The following is a 15301-nucleotide window of genomic DNA, read 5'->3' as shown; positions in this document are numbered from 1 at the left end:
GCGGTCTCTAAACCCCTCGCCCTGGGAAGAGAGTCCCTCACGATTTGCGCTCCAATGTCGTATGGATCATCCAGGTACGCCGACATGTCTCGGGAGAAATTGTTAGTGGAGGGGTGGTAGGCTACTTGGTTAACGGAAACCTCGGGTTAACCAAGAACATAACCTGGTCGGAGCATGTTTGAGATGCAGCGTAAAGTGCCATGGCAGCATACCTCGGTTAAAACCTATCCACCTTTCGTAGTACGGGTTAATCGGGAAGTTACGCCACACGTGATCAAGTTACTCTCGAAATTACCCAGATAAGCCAGTAACTCCGCTTCGTAGTACAGGCCCCAGAGGGGTATACTACGAAGCACGTTAGACGTGTCTAGGCTATGTAGACATATCGAGGCTTGACAAAGCCTTGACTCAGGGGGTATACGTTAAGTGATACTACGATTGCAGTTATGTGATATATTTGTCAAACTAGGCTTTCAGCTCAGATCTGTGCGCGTTCTCGGTGTTGGGATGACTTTGGCCAATCGTGTAACGTGGAGACGCACAAGACCGCCTCTATTTAAAAACAATTAGCCTACTCCCGCATTCATGAGCGATAGCTTAATCTACACTGCGGTCATTTTTGTGTCTAACCTATAAAATCAAATAAATCAATTGTCATCAGTTGTTGTGTGGTATGCACGTCCATAGTGGGATATTTGCACGCACAGCACTATTAAAGCGCATTCAGAGCTCCAAAATGTTAGTAGAGGCGGAGCTCCACCTGTAAGATATATGACAGAATCCTACACGTGAAATAACTTCGTTTTTAACACAATTGATTGGTCAGTGGGGGGTAGATTACACGATTTGAGCTATAACTTAGCACATAACCTCCCCCCGACCAGGTTTGGTTGATAGCATAAGATACCATGGTGATATAGCGACACTAAAACAGATCCACTTGTGTGTATACCCTGGCTTTGAGCGCAACATACCTCGCTAACCCACTAATCGAGATTCCTAGTGTGTACACCCCACAGGTTTAGCAGAGCTGTTTTGGAAATGGCCGGAAGTTAAGAAACTGTGAACAACGATTCTGATAGGTCAAATTCCAGACACAGGTAGCCTACTTGCCGAAACTATTTTCTAGTCAGTGCATGCGATCAAGGCTACACCGAAACTCAGCACAGGTGTTTCCGACTAGTTTCACCTTTTTTGTTTTATTATTCCGCTTCGTGTTTTTAAATGTAACTTTATACTAGGCCAAACATTTTATTTAGGCCTACAGGCTTTTTATAACGAAACTGTTGGATTAATTCTCCCGCCAGATCGCCTATTGGATTCCTTTTTTTTTTGTTGCTTTGTGTAGATGTGGGGTTTTTGAGTTTGTGCCGCTAACAATGAAGATCTTGGTACTTTATTGGGCTGTTCTTTCAAGTATAGGTAAGTCACCCTTTTACGTTAAACGAGAAGTCAATTAGGCTACTTACCTGCGCTAGTGATTAAGGTGACCCTCTCCATGTAGCCTAATGGGCTAGGCTACTCGATACTATTGATTATGAGGATGGAACTCGTGTAGTGCGAGCGTAAAAGGCCTGCCCTTAAATCTAATGAATTCTCCAATGTTGGCCATGTAAATTGAATGTAGGTCGAGTTCGCTTTGCTGTTATATGAAATAGCCTGCCATAAAACAAGATCCAAAGATTCAACTTCGTAGGCTACACAACTAGATGCCTTATCTAGAGTCATGTCTGGAATTCATAATGGTCATCTCTGTTCGCTGGTGATCTGTTTGAGACGACTGATTAAAATATTCTACTGATTTCCCCTTCCTGTCGTTTTCAGGTATTTTGACGTGTACGGCTCAAAGTAAGTATATGGATGATGGACATTTTTGACATACATGTGCATGTCGCTCACAGTTGCCTACTTAATGCTAAACTGTACTTCCTTTTGTTTGGATTAGATTGTGGACAACAACAGTTGCAGAATAGGATTGTGGGAGGATTTGATGCAGAGGAAGGTGCCTGGCCATGGCAGGTGGACATACAGGTTAGTAATAAAGAGGTAATTTTAACCTGATAAATGGGAAAATACCTCGCACTGTATTGGGAAGAATGAATAGTGAGTTAAGATATGAATAATGAACAATGCTTATGGAGAGGTGCTTTTTGTAACATGAGGTGTGCATGCTAAATGAGTGGCTTGTCAGGTGTTGACCATGGAATATGCTATTAGTTAAGGAGGCCTGGCATATGGTCCATTGAAGAAGGACTGGGCCTACTAATACTAACACCATTGTTTCATGTAGGTGCACATTACATTTCAGTGGTTGAGTCTCATTTCAGCCCACCTAGACAAAGATCACCCTTGTTCAATAATGATTAGTAAAAGCTGTCAGACACATTTTCAACATAGATCCTTGGTACTGAGTTTATTACAAAGTCTACAAGAAACTCACGCAGTTGTGTTTACAAACATTTAGTGACCAGTTGTTGGACAGTTTCACAAACTGTTCGGTGGGTTTCAGTGATGTCTTTCTAAACATATCTTCCCAACCTTAGGTGACTGACTCACTGTCCCGAGCACTGTCTATAAAGGGAGAGGAAATCAACATAACAGAACTTTTTTATGTGTCTAGTGTCCACATTAAATTGCCGGAAGTTGTGCAACATGAGATACAAATAAACTTGCCTTGCCTGAATGAAATGACCTACTCATTTTAGCAGTGCTTGTGTTTTGGACAATGAATAGAGTGTAAAGTGTAAAATGCCTTGCTGTGCTGGGTAGTTATTCTAAGAAGCACTTTTAGAAAAATCATTTCAAGCTCTCCTGACACCACAACTTTGTTTAGACATGTTTCAAACCCATGATGTAGGCAATGGGTGTCGCCAGGAGGTTTCACTGTTTAAAGGCTTCATGACGTCACAGGTTTTTCACACTGGATGACTGACTGCTTGCACCAAGAAAGCTTGAGCAGCATTATTTAGAAAGTGCCTTGAATGTGGATGTTGTAGGTTGTGATGGTACACTCAGATGTGGATTAATAATTGAACCTTTTCACTGCATTTGAATGGTGTTTTTGTTTCTCTTTAAGAGGTTATCAACAAATGTCATAAGGTTATCAGCTAACATTTGTGACACAGTTGCTACTGTGTGTTGCTGCTGTGTCCAGTATTGGCTATATTAACGTTTCTCGAATTTGACTTCTCTAGATTCGGGGTACAGGCCATGTTTGTGGAGGAACCATCATTGCAGAGGAGTGGGTGTTATCTGCTGCTCACTGCTTCCCAGAGTAAGAACTGTAATTGTGTCCATCTCTCTAACCCACTGTAATTAGGAAGTTTTTTCTTCAATGTTTTTTGTTTTGGGAGTATTGCATGAACTCCAGTGTTTGATGTCAACAACATGGTCTCTGTCTAACCTTTTTTTTCATCTATCTCTCTCTCTCTCTCTCACACACCGCACCGTTATCACCTTCATAGTCCAAATGATGTCTCTTCCTACACCATCTATGCTGGTCGGCACCAGCTGAATGGCTGGAATCCCTTCGAGTCGAGCCACCGCATCCGGCGCGTTGTGATCCCGCCTGAGTACTCGGACCCTCAGGAGGGGGACGACATAGCCCTGGTGCAGCTGGACACCGGGGTAATCTTTTCGGACCGGATCCAACCAATCTGTCTGCCCAATGACGACACGTTCTTCGACCCCGGGACGAGGTGCACCATCACCGGCTGGGGGAATATCAGGGATGGAGGTGAGAGGAGACGGCCGGGTTGGATAAGGGAGAGACAGAGACAGACTGAAAAGCCGACTCGGCTTGATTATTTAGACTGATGCAGATTGCAGAAGATGGGGTGGATTGGGGAGGAAGTATTGGATAAAAAGACACAGAGATGGGATAGTTGAACAGGACTGTTTAAACATTGAATTGTGAAGGGGGGGGGGGGGCAGGACTGGGTTTAGTTGGGTAAAGGAGGTTCTGTGGCCGCGTGCCATGCAGAATAAAGACTAACTGCTTTCGGGGTGAAGGAGTCCTCTGTAGGATGTCTGTAAGTGGGGCGCTTACGCCTTTTCCTGTGTCTCTCCTTCCTCATCCACAGTGACCCTGCAAGGAGTGGGCACTCTGCAGCAGGTCATCGTGCCAATCATTAGCCAGTCATCCTGCCAGTCCATGTACAACATCAACTCCAACCCCAATGACCCGGTCAACATCATGAGTGACATGATCTGCGCTGGCTATCAGGAGGGAGGCAAAGACTCGTGTCAGGTGGGGGTTTGGGTTTGATGTTTTGTGGTTGTTGTTTGAGGTTGTTTGGAATGGGGGTATTGCTTTCATTTGTTTCTGTGTAATGGATAGTACTTATTGTGCAAAGTATTCAGCTAGGCAACTGTAATAGTATTCACTGCAACTGCCAATGTCTCGCGATTGCAATGATAGATTTGGTCACATGGTAGGAAAAGCACTGACTGATAGGCGGGGTGATGTCACTACCTCTGGCTAATTGGTAAAAACAACAATTAGCTCAGGCCCTCTGTTGGAGTAGAGGTCTATTGTTTCCCGCTTCAGTTTGCCACATGTTAGGACAGAGTTGAGACGTTTTGGACAACCATTTTTAATTCTATTTAATTCAAAGGGTAATTGAACTACCTACATTTTTCTGGTCAGATAACAGTCATGACTTGTCTTAAAGGAGAATTCCGGTGTGATATTGACCTAAAGTGTGTTGAAACATGATACCGAGTGTGAACGTATGTCTCAGCTCACCTCGGCTTGTCCCCTGCAAAATCACACCAGAATTATCCTTTAATTGTCTTGGCAGGGTGATTCTGGAGGACCTCTTGTTTGCCCCATGGTCAACGGCGCCTGGGTTCAGGTCGGGATTGTGAGCTTCGGACTGGGCTGCGCTCAGGCCAACCGGCCTGGTGTCTACTCCAAGGTCTCCTCATTCAACCGCTTCATCAAGTCCAACATTCCGCAGCTCCAGCTGTTCAGCAGCGCCGGAAGGATCCAGCGGGCTGTGACCACCATGCTGCCATCCATTCTCACTCTCCTCATGGTGGCACACATATTGAGATAAGTTTTCTCCCGGACGCAGAGGTCACAACCTCATACTATGCAAAGGTATCACAAAAAGGAAATCACCTACTCTTAAGCAGCCCTCCTCCACATGTAAAGTAAGAATGTAAACATGATGATTTGATCTTATTTGATGAACAGAGTAAGCATGTTCAAACATGGCCACTTTACTTTTTCACTCTACACCATAGCATGCCACACTTGCCTCGGAAACTGTATAGCTCATGATCTGTAGTATCTCTCTCCATGTTGATACTATGAATGTGAAGATGGCTATTTTTATGGACTGGGGTTTACTAGAAGTTCTTCAGTTTATACACATGTTCACAGTAAACGGGGACCATACATGGTATTGTTTTTCAAAAATGTGAAGCCAATTATGAAATTATAATAAGAAATGATTACAACTCATGAAGTAGTTCATTGCACAGTTGATCACATTATTGCATACATTTTTTTATCTTTTATTTTTATATATGACGAAGAATCTCATGTAGTTTTAAATGTGTGATTATTGCAATAATAAAAATCATATTTTATCCATTTCTTTTTTCACCTGTTTTGGATGGACATTTCTGGGGAAAAAGAGGTAATGTCATGGTCTGCCACTAGAGTGCAGCACTGATCAAGAGTACGAAACTAATATAAATGCACAACCACATATCCCTTTATGTCCTTTATTTAAAAACACTGCTGGTAATGTTGTTGCAAAACTCAAATGCCTAAATGGTATCCAATCAATCACTCTAGTTATTATGACTAAAAAAAGCAATGTACAAAGTTGATCTATGAAGTACAGTAACTATTCTGTGGTAAGAACTACATCTTTTTCTTTCAGTTTTGTTCTAAACATATAGAGGTGAGGAATATCACGAATCAGGAAGTGTGGAATTGTCAGAGAGGATCATGGGAGATCCAAGCTGCAGTTCCTGCTGTAGTGATTCCAGGTCAGCTGGGGTCATTCTGTGTACTTCCAGCCAGTCAGAAAGCAACGATGCAGAGAGAGGGGCAGAGTCATTGTGACTGCAACAGAAAGCAAGAGAACAGTTGTCATTCATGATGAAGACAACTCAACTCATCAAAAGAACCTGACATTAATAACAGAGGTGTTAGTGAGGCTTTTTATAAAGAGGCCCTTAAGTAATGCTCTCAAAGGGACTAGATCTGGCTTCTTGGCTTTATTCACACACCTTTCCCTGAGGTCCGAGTGCTGTAGGTCGGTGAGGGACTGTGTCAGAAGGTCATCAAGGTCAAACCCAACACCATAGCCGGCACCACTGCCCTTCGGGGTCACAGAGAACACGGGAGGCAACACATCCTCCACCTGGCATGAGGAGAGCATAGCTGTCAAAATCGAATGTACCACACTCGATAATAATAAAAAAAGGAATTAAGGGGTAGAGAGTAGGAAGCTGATGTAAACACATTTTAATATATGGAATGGAAGAGAGTTTGACAAGATGTTTATAAAAGATAAGATTCTGAGTTGATGACCAAAGAAAGAAATGTGATTACGGAGGCTTTCAAATTGGCATTTCAGAAAACATGACAAAGTACTAACAAAAGCTCATGTGTAGTAGGAAATCAGAAGGACCGATGCAATGTACAACACTGTTTTCCGCTATGGGGGAAAATGCTCATCATTTTGTTCTGTTTTAAAATTGAAAAACATACTTGTGAGGAGAAAAAAATAGAATACAAAACAAACTGGGGAAAAAATTGGCAAACTAAAAAATGACAGTAGGCGCACACTCTTTTTGTGTATTTATTTAACCATTTCATAACACATTTCAGCACAGCCTTTATCAAAAGTTACCAAAACCTTGATAAAGGCTGTGTGCCAAAACGTTGGTTAAATAAATACACAAAAAGAGATAAGAGTGTGCGGCTACTTTAAATATATTTTATTGGATAACCCCCCTGGCTAGCACCTCAACCTGGGTGTGCGTCCCTCCTCCAAGCCTTTAAACAAAAAAATGACCTCAGAAGTACTCACCTGTGATTTTGAGAGCTGTAGTGTTACTGTGTGGATGTCTGGAGCCCCACTGCTGCCATCTGTTGGCCTGGAGTCTGTGAGGCTGAGGCCGGCTTGAGTGAGGTTTGCCGGGGCCCCCTGGGAAGGGCTCTGGCTGTGGAGGACTGCTGGCTGGTCGGGTAGAGTGGGGCAGAGCTTGTCTACAGGTACTGGGTCGAGGCTAGGGAGGGGGGTGTTGGAGTTGGCAAGTCCCACTCTACCAGTACCGTTGTGGGTCAGGGGGTTGGGGTTGTTTACAAAGGCGTTCAGTGGTGTCTGGAGGTGGGCTTGGGGCTGTGTGTGGGGGAGCGACTGGGGGAAGTTTTTCTGTGGGGCGAGGGGAGACGCTTGGGGCGGCTGCTGGGATGGGATCTGTGGCTGAGGCTGGGCCTGTTGCTGCTGTTGCTGGGGCAACTGCTGAGGTGCAGCCATCCCTGCTGGAGTCCCCGTCCAGCTCTCCATCGAGTTGAACACCGACGTGCCCACAAACTGACCCGAGGGCTGCGGCGGGACTTTTAACACATTGTTCTTGGGCAGGGGACAGGTGGCACCCATTACTCCAAGGCCACCTGCCCCTACAACACTTAACCCCCCTCCACCTCCCATCGCCACCAGGCCCATTTCCCCGTCCTGTGGTTCGCCCAGAGCGAATGGAAGCACAGTCTGGTTCACAGGCAGCTGAAACATTCCAGAGGGTATACACTGTCCAACTGGAGGGACGAGTTGGGAGGAAGGTTTGAAAATTGGCAGCTCATTTTGTTGTTTTGTGGGCTGAGGCTCAGCTGCCTCCATGTTTGACTTTTGAATTGTCTTTCCTGCCGCCGACTGGCTGTGACAGCAGGATATCGCGCTGTCACAGATTTTAGTACCGTTGCTTTCCAGGGGCTGGTATTTGTCCGTGCGGCTGTCACTCATGCGTTTCCAGCGCTCCAGTAGGCTCTTGTCGTTGTCACTCAGCAAAACCCCTCCCAAACACTCGCCCTTCCTGCCCTCCTTTTTCTCCTTCTCTTTTATCTTCCTCTCTCGTTCACGCGCTCGCTCCTGCCTCTTTCTCCGCTTTTCCTCCCGTTCTCGTTGCCTCTCCTGGGCTGTGACGGGTCTCTTCATATCTGACAGATGGGTGGAGGACGATGACAAATTCACTCCTCCACCACCTCCTCCACCTCCTCCTCCCCCTCCAACTTCCGTGTTTACCGCAGCAGATCCACCATCTGAGAAAAACGATGACAAGGCATTAATGCATTGATGCAAAAAGAACAATTTGAAACCCTTACCAGAGCATGTACTATGCAAGCAGTGCAGATTTACCCCTAGCTCTTTGCCTGAGGGCAGCCTTCAGGGCTGCTTTGGTGTCATCGGAGATTGCTCCCTCCTTTCTGGTGGTGTCTCCAGTGCCTGTTGTCCCTCTTGCACCTTTGCCAAGAGAGCGAGACAAGGACTGGGAGAGAGACTGAGCTTGGGACTGCGACAGAGACAGCGAGGGGACAGCGTTCGGAAAGGAAGGCGGAAGCGAGATGGGAGCCTGAGGCTGAGACAGAGGGAGGTTCTGCATAGCCTGCGTCTTAGAGGTGTGGTTGCAGGAGGGGGATTCTTCCGCCTTCGGGCACTCTCTCATCGGTTCGGTTGGTGGCGTACCCTTGGAGGACGTGGGGGTAGTCAAATCAATGATGTTGTCTGCCTGGCCGCTGTCAGAACTGGCACTTGGCATGTCCACATCCTGACACGGGGTCAGTGGTGGTAGGGAGTTGGTCGAATGTACTGGCTGCTTACAAAATTGAGGTATTTGGTTGCGGAAAGGCTGACTGGTGTCGACAGTTGTTCTGCACGTGTCACCATGCTGGTTAGTGTTTGTATTTGCTGGCTGAGGAGGATGCATCTTGCTTGCTAATGTGCTGTTAGCAACACTGGCATTCGGCGAGCTGCTCGCGCTGGAGGGCTGACTTAGGGGCCGGAACTGGATTCGTGGTTTACTGGCCTGTTTGCGCACATGGAAGTCCTGGATCTCGACCAGTATGGCCTCCTTGATCTGTTCCCGACCCATGGGCTGCCGGTCAAACTCAAAGTCAAAGGCAGGCACACAGATGGGCTCGTCGTCAGTGTCGTGGTACTTGCTGAGGTACGGGTGCTCGAGCGCCTGGCACACGCTGATCCTCTCGCGTGGGTCAAATCGCAACATGGCACCGAGCAGGTCAAGTGCAGACGGTTCGACCTGCGGATATAACTTACTGAGGGGTACAGGGGCACGAGAGGGGAGGCTCTTCACGTACGCCCGCACTCTCTCCGCGCCGATCATGCCGACCAAGCTCTCGGGAGGCGTGCCCAGCACAGACAAAATCAGCTGCAGCTGATGAACATAGTGCTTGCCAGGGAACAGCTGCCGGCGGCCAAGCATCTCTGCAAAGATGCAGCCCACCGACCACACATCGATGGCCAGGCTGTAGTGGTGCAGCGACAGCATCAGCTCTGGCGCCCGGTACCACCGGGTGGCCACGTACTCGGTCATGAAGGAGCGCGACTCCTCTGAGTGGACCGCGCTCAGGCCCCGTGCCATGCCAAAGTCGCCGATTTTCAACTCGCAGTTCTCGTTCACCAGCAGGTTGGACGGCTTCAGGTCGCGGTGGATGACGTTGGCTGAGTGCACGTATTTGAGGCCTCGCAGTAGCTGGTACAGGAAGTAGCGTGTGTGCTCGGGGGTCAGCGGTTGCCTTGAGTGGATGATCTGATGGAGGTCGCTCTCCATTAAGTCAAGCACTACATAACTGTAAAAGAGACAGGTATGAATAGATACACCAACAACTAACAAAAGAACAGAAATGCAAGATAAGCACTGTAGCAATAGAATTGAGAAAGAAAAAAACTAGCCAGTGAGCTATGTTTATATTACTTTTTCTCCAGTAAATTATCCACACAAAAACAGTGTTTCTTTCTATGGCACCATTTGCTTCATTTTGTATGTTACTATGTCAACTACATAGAGTAATGCATGAATAGAACTAACATGGAGTACTGTTCCATGATAAAGAGGGAGTAACTAGTGAAAACGGACAGGGTTTACTAAGAAAGGGGAATGACAGAGAGACATGCATCACATGAACAGAATCTATGTGGGTTGAGAAGACCTGGATACAGCAAACTTACACAGACTTGAAAGCCGATTGTGGGACAGCAGGCTGCAGGATGTCTTTAATTGCAATGATGTTGTCATGCTTAAAATGCTTTAAAATCTTGAGCTCTCTCAGGGTACGCTTGGCATTGGTAAGCACCTCAAAAGCATTTGGAATCTTCTTGATGGCTACTGGCTCGCCTGCACAATACAAGGACACTTTGTGTAGCACAATCCATAAGATTGAAAAATATTTGAAGTAAAAACTTCTATCAAAGCATTTCAACAGCTCTAATCACAGTTTTACATCTTAATTCTGTGAAGACGTGTTTTTATATAAAGGGATTAATGTAAAATACTCTTACCATTGTCTCGCCTCCTGGCAGAGGATACAACACCATAAGCTCCTGTCCCAATGGTCTCGATTATGTCATACTCCTCGCCAACCTCGAAGATAACATCTAGGGAGTGGGCTTTAAGTATATCCAAGTTCTTGGCAGCGACTGTGTTGGCATCCGTGGCGCCACTAATATCGCTATTGGGTGGAGGATGCGGCTCAGCCACTTCTGGGTGACGGTTTTCATTACTGTTATTCTCACCCCTGCCACTGGCATCCACTGCGTTTTGAGTTGCCATGGCAGCTGCGTCTGCAAGATCTCTTGTCCCCATTTCCTTGGGCATATTTGTGAAAATCTCAGTTCTGGGGGAAATTGAGAGAAGACATCTGCTCACGAGTCTTACACATTTCACTTTACATAGACCTTCATCCATCAATTCTTCAACACAAAATCACCACGCTAAGCTATTCTAATGTGGGCTACATCCTAGGTCTAATGTGGAGAATGCATTAAAATGTCACGCATTCTACAAGGAAAAGGGGTTCCATTTGTTAAACTTAATAAAATGTAGCCTACCCTACATCTGTCTGGCAAAGCAATTCAACAACGACAGCTAAGGTTATAAACAAGCAAGGCCCTGAATAATAATTATAAGTCATACATCATCACTAATGATTTTTGAGGAACTCGTAACTCATTTAAAGTAACTTACCTTGACGTTTTCTCTGCACTGGGAACCTAGACAATTCTAAAGCTACCGCGATAAGAATACAACGCCTCTTTTTACGCAAAGGCGTGTGCGCCTGCAGACTGCATTGTCTTCCCCTCGTCACATTGTAGCAAGATGTGAAGCTATGGTCGAATTTATTGTAGTATATGGGGTCTAATTTCTAACCAAGCACGCATAATTACCTTATTATTAAGAGGGACAAGTGGTCCGTCTCATCTATCCGGTCCCAGCATGTCGAGGTTTCGTTATCTACAAACGATGTTTTACTTCCTCATACATTTCCGTGTCGACTTTGAATGGCAACTCTGTATCCAGTAAGATCTGCATCTTCTATACAGCTATCCAATAGAGGGTAAAAGCTAGTAGGCCTACAGTGGGCGGTCCTATTTGGATGAATAGTAGGGTCAGAACTTGGGCGGTGCCGGGTTTACCGGAGCGGTGTGATGGTTACAACAAACAACATTGTGCCCACACCAAATTGACTGCCTTTATGAGATAATAATACATTTGGCCCAGTTGTCCGCGATTTTTAACCGTTTATATGATTTTAACACAACGTTCAACACATGAAAGCAATTTCCTTGTTTACTTTTAGACCTAAACACATGTAAGAGCGTTTTTCTTTTATTTTTTTCATAAGCATAATGACGTAGGCTTTAGCCAGGCAGTATCAACAGCCAACATGATTAATAGGCCCACATCTCATTCGTGGCCCACGGATAGGCCTATGAGATTCCAATGCAGCAGGGTCATTGACAAACATGCACTCACTGCCCACCTGAAATATGTAACACGAGACTGCTGCTGCTGGGACTGCAGAGCACTTTGAACAACAAGGTTGCCAAATGTGAGGACCAAAGGATTTAGACGAAACTGGGGAAATGGTAGGCTATAATAGGTTTCACTTAAAAAGTGGGAGCGTTTTGCAAACAGGCCAAGACTCTTTTTGAAAGAGTTGAATATTAGATGAACCCTCCACGGCGTTTTAACTAAAGGTTGCTTTTAAATATAGGCTAATTCATTATAATAATTATAATTCTATTTTTTAAAGACCATGAAATTGTTAGAGAATAGAACAATATAAATACAATATATTGCTTATAAAATGTAAACTATGTTACAAATAGTCTCACGCGTCACTCTAACCTGGGGTAAAAACAGTTTTTGGCAACGCTGTAGACTTGACATAGTAGCCTACTCTCCAAATTGAGGCAGTGCACAGTCGACGTGGTGCAGTACTACAACATCTACACAACCCAACCAATCAAACACATCTGTCTGCTACCAACATCCAATCAAAGCACTGGACTCTTTTCGTACACGTTGCATGGTTAAGTAATTCAGATCTGCATTTAAAAGTTCCAGGTATCTTAAGGTTATGGTCTTTGCCCGAAAAGGAGAGAGTTTTATTTATTTCCGCACGCTACGTTTGCGGAAATTCTGAACGCTGAGTGAGACTTTCAAGCCAGAGGGAAACTATCTTCAACGCAGACTGTGTTTGATCTGACCATGTCGTCGGGAAACCGCTCAACTGGGGTCCCTGCGTGGGAAGGAAAAATTCGCTTACTGCTATGCGCTGTGGGGATACTTTTATCAGTGTATGCCCTACACGTCGAGCTATCAAAAGAGCATGATCCCGGGTATAGAGCACTGTGTGACCTCGCCGATTCCATCAGCTGCTCCAAAGTGTTTACTTCTAGGTATATTATTTTTTTATCTTACACTCAAAGTAAAATTGAAGGTAATTTATCTCCATGTTTGTAACATGCGCTGGAAATTGTGTAATATCTATACCTGAAGTCTATAGCCTAGCCTACGTTACTGGTGGGTGAGTGAGTGAGTGTATGTGCGGGCCGAGTTTTCAACTTTTCATTCTTGTCTTTCATCCGTAAATGGCTTCAGGTGGATGCTATGCTCAGTGCTCACTGTCTTTTGTAATACAGCCGGTTTTTGATAGGCTAAAGTTGGTGCTGATAGGATAGCACCTCTGACACACCCACCAAACGAGAGAAAACTACCTCAAAACCTGTTGCTGCGTGCATGTCATTCAATCAGAACACTATAGCAAAACATTTCAAAATGTTTTGATTTTGAACATCAACATGACTTGGACACCATTTGTATTATGTGTTCGAGTAGTGATAATAAAGTGTACATAGTATGCATGACTAAGTTAATGTCATATAACATTTGATCTATTTTTGGATATTGCAGATGGGGACGTGGCTTTGGGCTGCTTCAGTTTTTTGTTCCAGTTGACAGTGCACTGAATCAGCCAAACAGTGTGTTAGGCATCCTATTCTACACACTGCAGCTGGGTTTAGGTGAGTTGCCCACCTTACACAGGACCTGGAGATGCATTTGGACATCTAAATTGCATGTATACATTTTCACACAACTACATTACACATTTGTAGTGTATTGTAAGTTTAACCCCCCCCCCCCCTCCCCTCCCCTCTCTCTCTGACAGGCCAGCTTGTGTCTAAAAGAGCAGCATTCCTCCTTGTGATCACCTCTTGGGTGTCTATGGCGGGCTCTGTGTATCTTGCAGGCATTCTTGTTTTTGTTTTAGGTGACTTTTGTCTAGTTTGTGTTTCCACCTATGTTGTCAACTTTGCTCTACTTTACACCAATCTGAAACGAAGATATGGATTGAATGCTGAGAAAAAGAAGGAGAAAGCTGGCTGAAAAAGAGAAAGCTGGCTGTGTGAGTGAGTGAACCACGATGTGTGAAAATAAGAGCGGAAAAAAAATACCAAAATTCTAAGCTTCTGTCACTGATGTTATAAAAGATTTCTCATTTCTAGCCCTAGCATTTTTAAAAAAACATTAAAAATTAAGCCCATTGATATATCTGCTGAGTCCTTTAATTTGATAGACAAGTTAATACGGGAAAGTATGACTCTACCAAGTATGGAGTCCCTATACCAAGTCATATTAGACTGTACTACAATGTGGTAAATGATGATGGCAGCAGAGGGTGCTCCACTCAAACTGAAATATAAACACTTGACGCTTCATGAGTGAGAGATTGAGAATATTTTTGCCTACTTTCTGTCATTTATGAAGACTGTGACTCACTCAACACTCATTCATCTCAGGCTGTGAGCCTAAACCAGATGGGAATTAACTGTTAACTGCATATGTGAAGTATCTTTACTATTGCTTTCTCGAAAGTTTTCAAGAGTATACATTGATTAAATACACAAATCACCAGTTTGTTGTCTATCCATCCCCTCACCACTGTGAATGCATTGTCAAAGGTTTTTGAACCTGTTATAAGAATATAAAGGTGTTTCACTTTTGTTATCGAAGACTATACCCAGCAAGCCTCTTGTGGAAGGTGTGATGACAAAGGCTTGAAACAGTTTTTGTTTTTTGCATTTCTGGTAATCAATGAAGTAGCTGTAGTGACACATTAACAAGTGTAAGACATTATTCCTGCTTTCAGGCTATCGCTTTCCTGTACGTCATTCTAGCGCCACTTCCACTGAATTCTGCTTGTCACTATTAATGCATTACACCTATTACATTAAATGTTGGGACTTGGTTGTGATTTTTTTAATATTTTACAAAGATTTTGAGTGTGAATGACAATTCCTGAGATATTTCATCATGGGATAACACATAGAAGTTAAAACAATAGGCTAAATTATTTCTGTTCTAGGAGGCTCTTGCAATAGAAGACTGGTTCTAATGCATCTCATCTCTCAACAGTTGCTTTACTGTTAGCGTCTAATAGGAAGGAATGATGGGGAGAGGTCTGTGATGTAACACAGAACAATAAACAAAAGTCCTTGTAAGGCTTGCAAACTCATTGATGGATGACACAGGGAATTGTGTAATGTTGACAGAATCGTTCTCAAAGTAAGACTTTTAGAAAGGTTGTTCCAACCAACCAAGAAGAAGGTAGAAAGAAAACTTGTACTTACAATGATGAAAGAGGAAACAAATCAAGCATTGCTTGATTTTTATACAATTATAAATTATGGCTAATATCTATATAATAGCCTACATAAGAGAACCTTCCTCCTTGCAAACATACAGCAGGCTATAT

At 44.3% G+C, this 15301-nt stretch overlaps 3 protein-coding genes across 4 annotated transcripts; 2 read left to right on the top strand and 1 right to left on the bottom strand.

The window, feature by feature from the left end:
* Positions 1 to 972: 972 nt before the first annotated feature.
* zgc:92313 (uncharacterized protein LOC436869 homolog) lies at positions 973 to 5602 on the top strand. The gene is made up of 7 exons (XM_042082235.1): positions 973 to 1422; positions 1825 to 1848; positions 1946 to 2031; positions 3195 to 3274; positions 3465 to 3736; positions 4083 to 4249; positions 4803 to 5602. The coding sequence occupies exons 1-7, from the start codon at positions 1380 to 1382 to the stop codon at positions 5058 to 5060; spliced, it is 930 nt and encodes a 309-aa protein (XP_041938169.1). The 5' UTR covers positions 973 to 1379; the 3' UTR covers positions 5061 to 5602.
* Positions 5421 to 11699, bottom strand: mapk7 (mitogen-activated protein kinase 7). Of its 2 annotated transcripts, none has more exons than XM_042082233.1 (7): positions 11227 to 11699; positions 10542 to 10876; positions 10212 to 10377; positions 8382 to 9832; positions 7056 to 8284; positions 6250 to 6383; positions 5421 to 6082 (listed from the first exon to the last, which is right to left on the bottom strand). In XM_042082233.1, the coding sequence occupies exons 2-7, from the start codon at positions 10855 to 10857 to the stop codon at positions 5929 to 5931; spliced, it is 3450 nt and encodes a 1149-aa protein (XP_041938167.1). In that variant the 5' UTR covers positions 10858 to 10876; positions 11227 to 11699; the 3' UTR covers positions 5421 to 5928. The 2 variants fall into 2 exon arrangements, with proteins under 2 accessions (XP_041938167.1, XP_041938166.1); XM_042082232.1 differs by having other exon boundaries at positions 11427 to 11699.
* Positions 11700 to 12523: 824 nt separating this feature from the next.
* vkorc1 (vitamin K epoxide reductase complex, subunit 1) lies at positions 12524 to 14460 on the top strand. The gene is made up of 3 exons (XM_042082236.1): positions 12524 to 12944; positions 13459 to 13568; positions 13715 to 14460. Exons 1-3 carry the CDS (start codon positions 12754 to 12756, stop codon positions 13930 to 13932), a joined length of 519 nt encoding a protein of 172 aa, XP_041938170.1. The 5' UTR covers positions 12524 to 12753; the 3' UTR covers positions 13933 to 14460.
* The last annotated feature ends 841 nt before the right edge of the window (positions 14461 to 15301 follow it).

The sequence above is a fragment of the Alosa sapidissima genome, chromosome 24 (assembly GCF_018492685.1).
Source record: "Alosa sapidissima isolate fAloSap1 chromosome 24, fAloSap1.pri, whole genome shotgun sequence".
In the NCBI taxonomy this organism is placed as follows: Eukaryota; Metazoa; Chordata; class Actinopteri; order Clupeiformes; family Clupeidae; genus Alosa; species Alosa sapidissima.
This window is presented reverse-complemented; position numbering and strand designations above follow the sequence as displayed.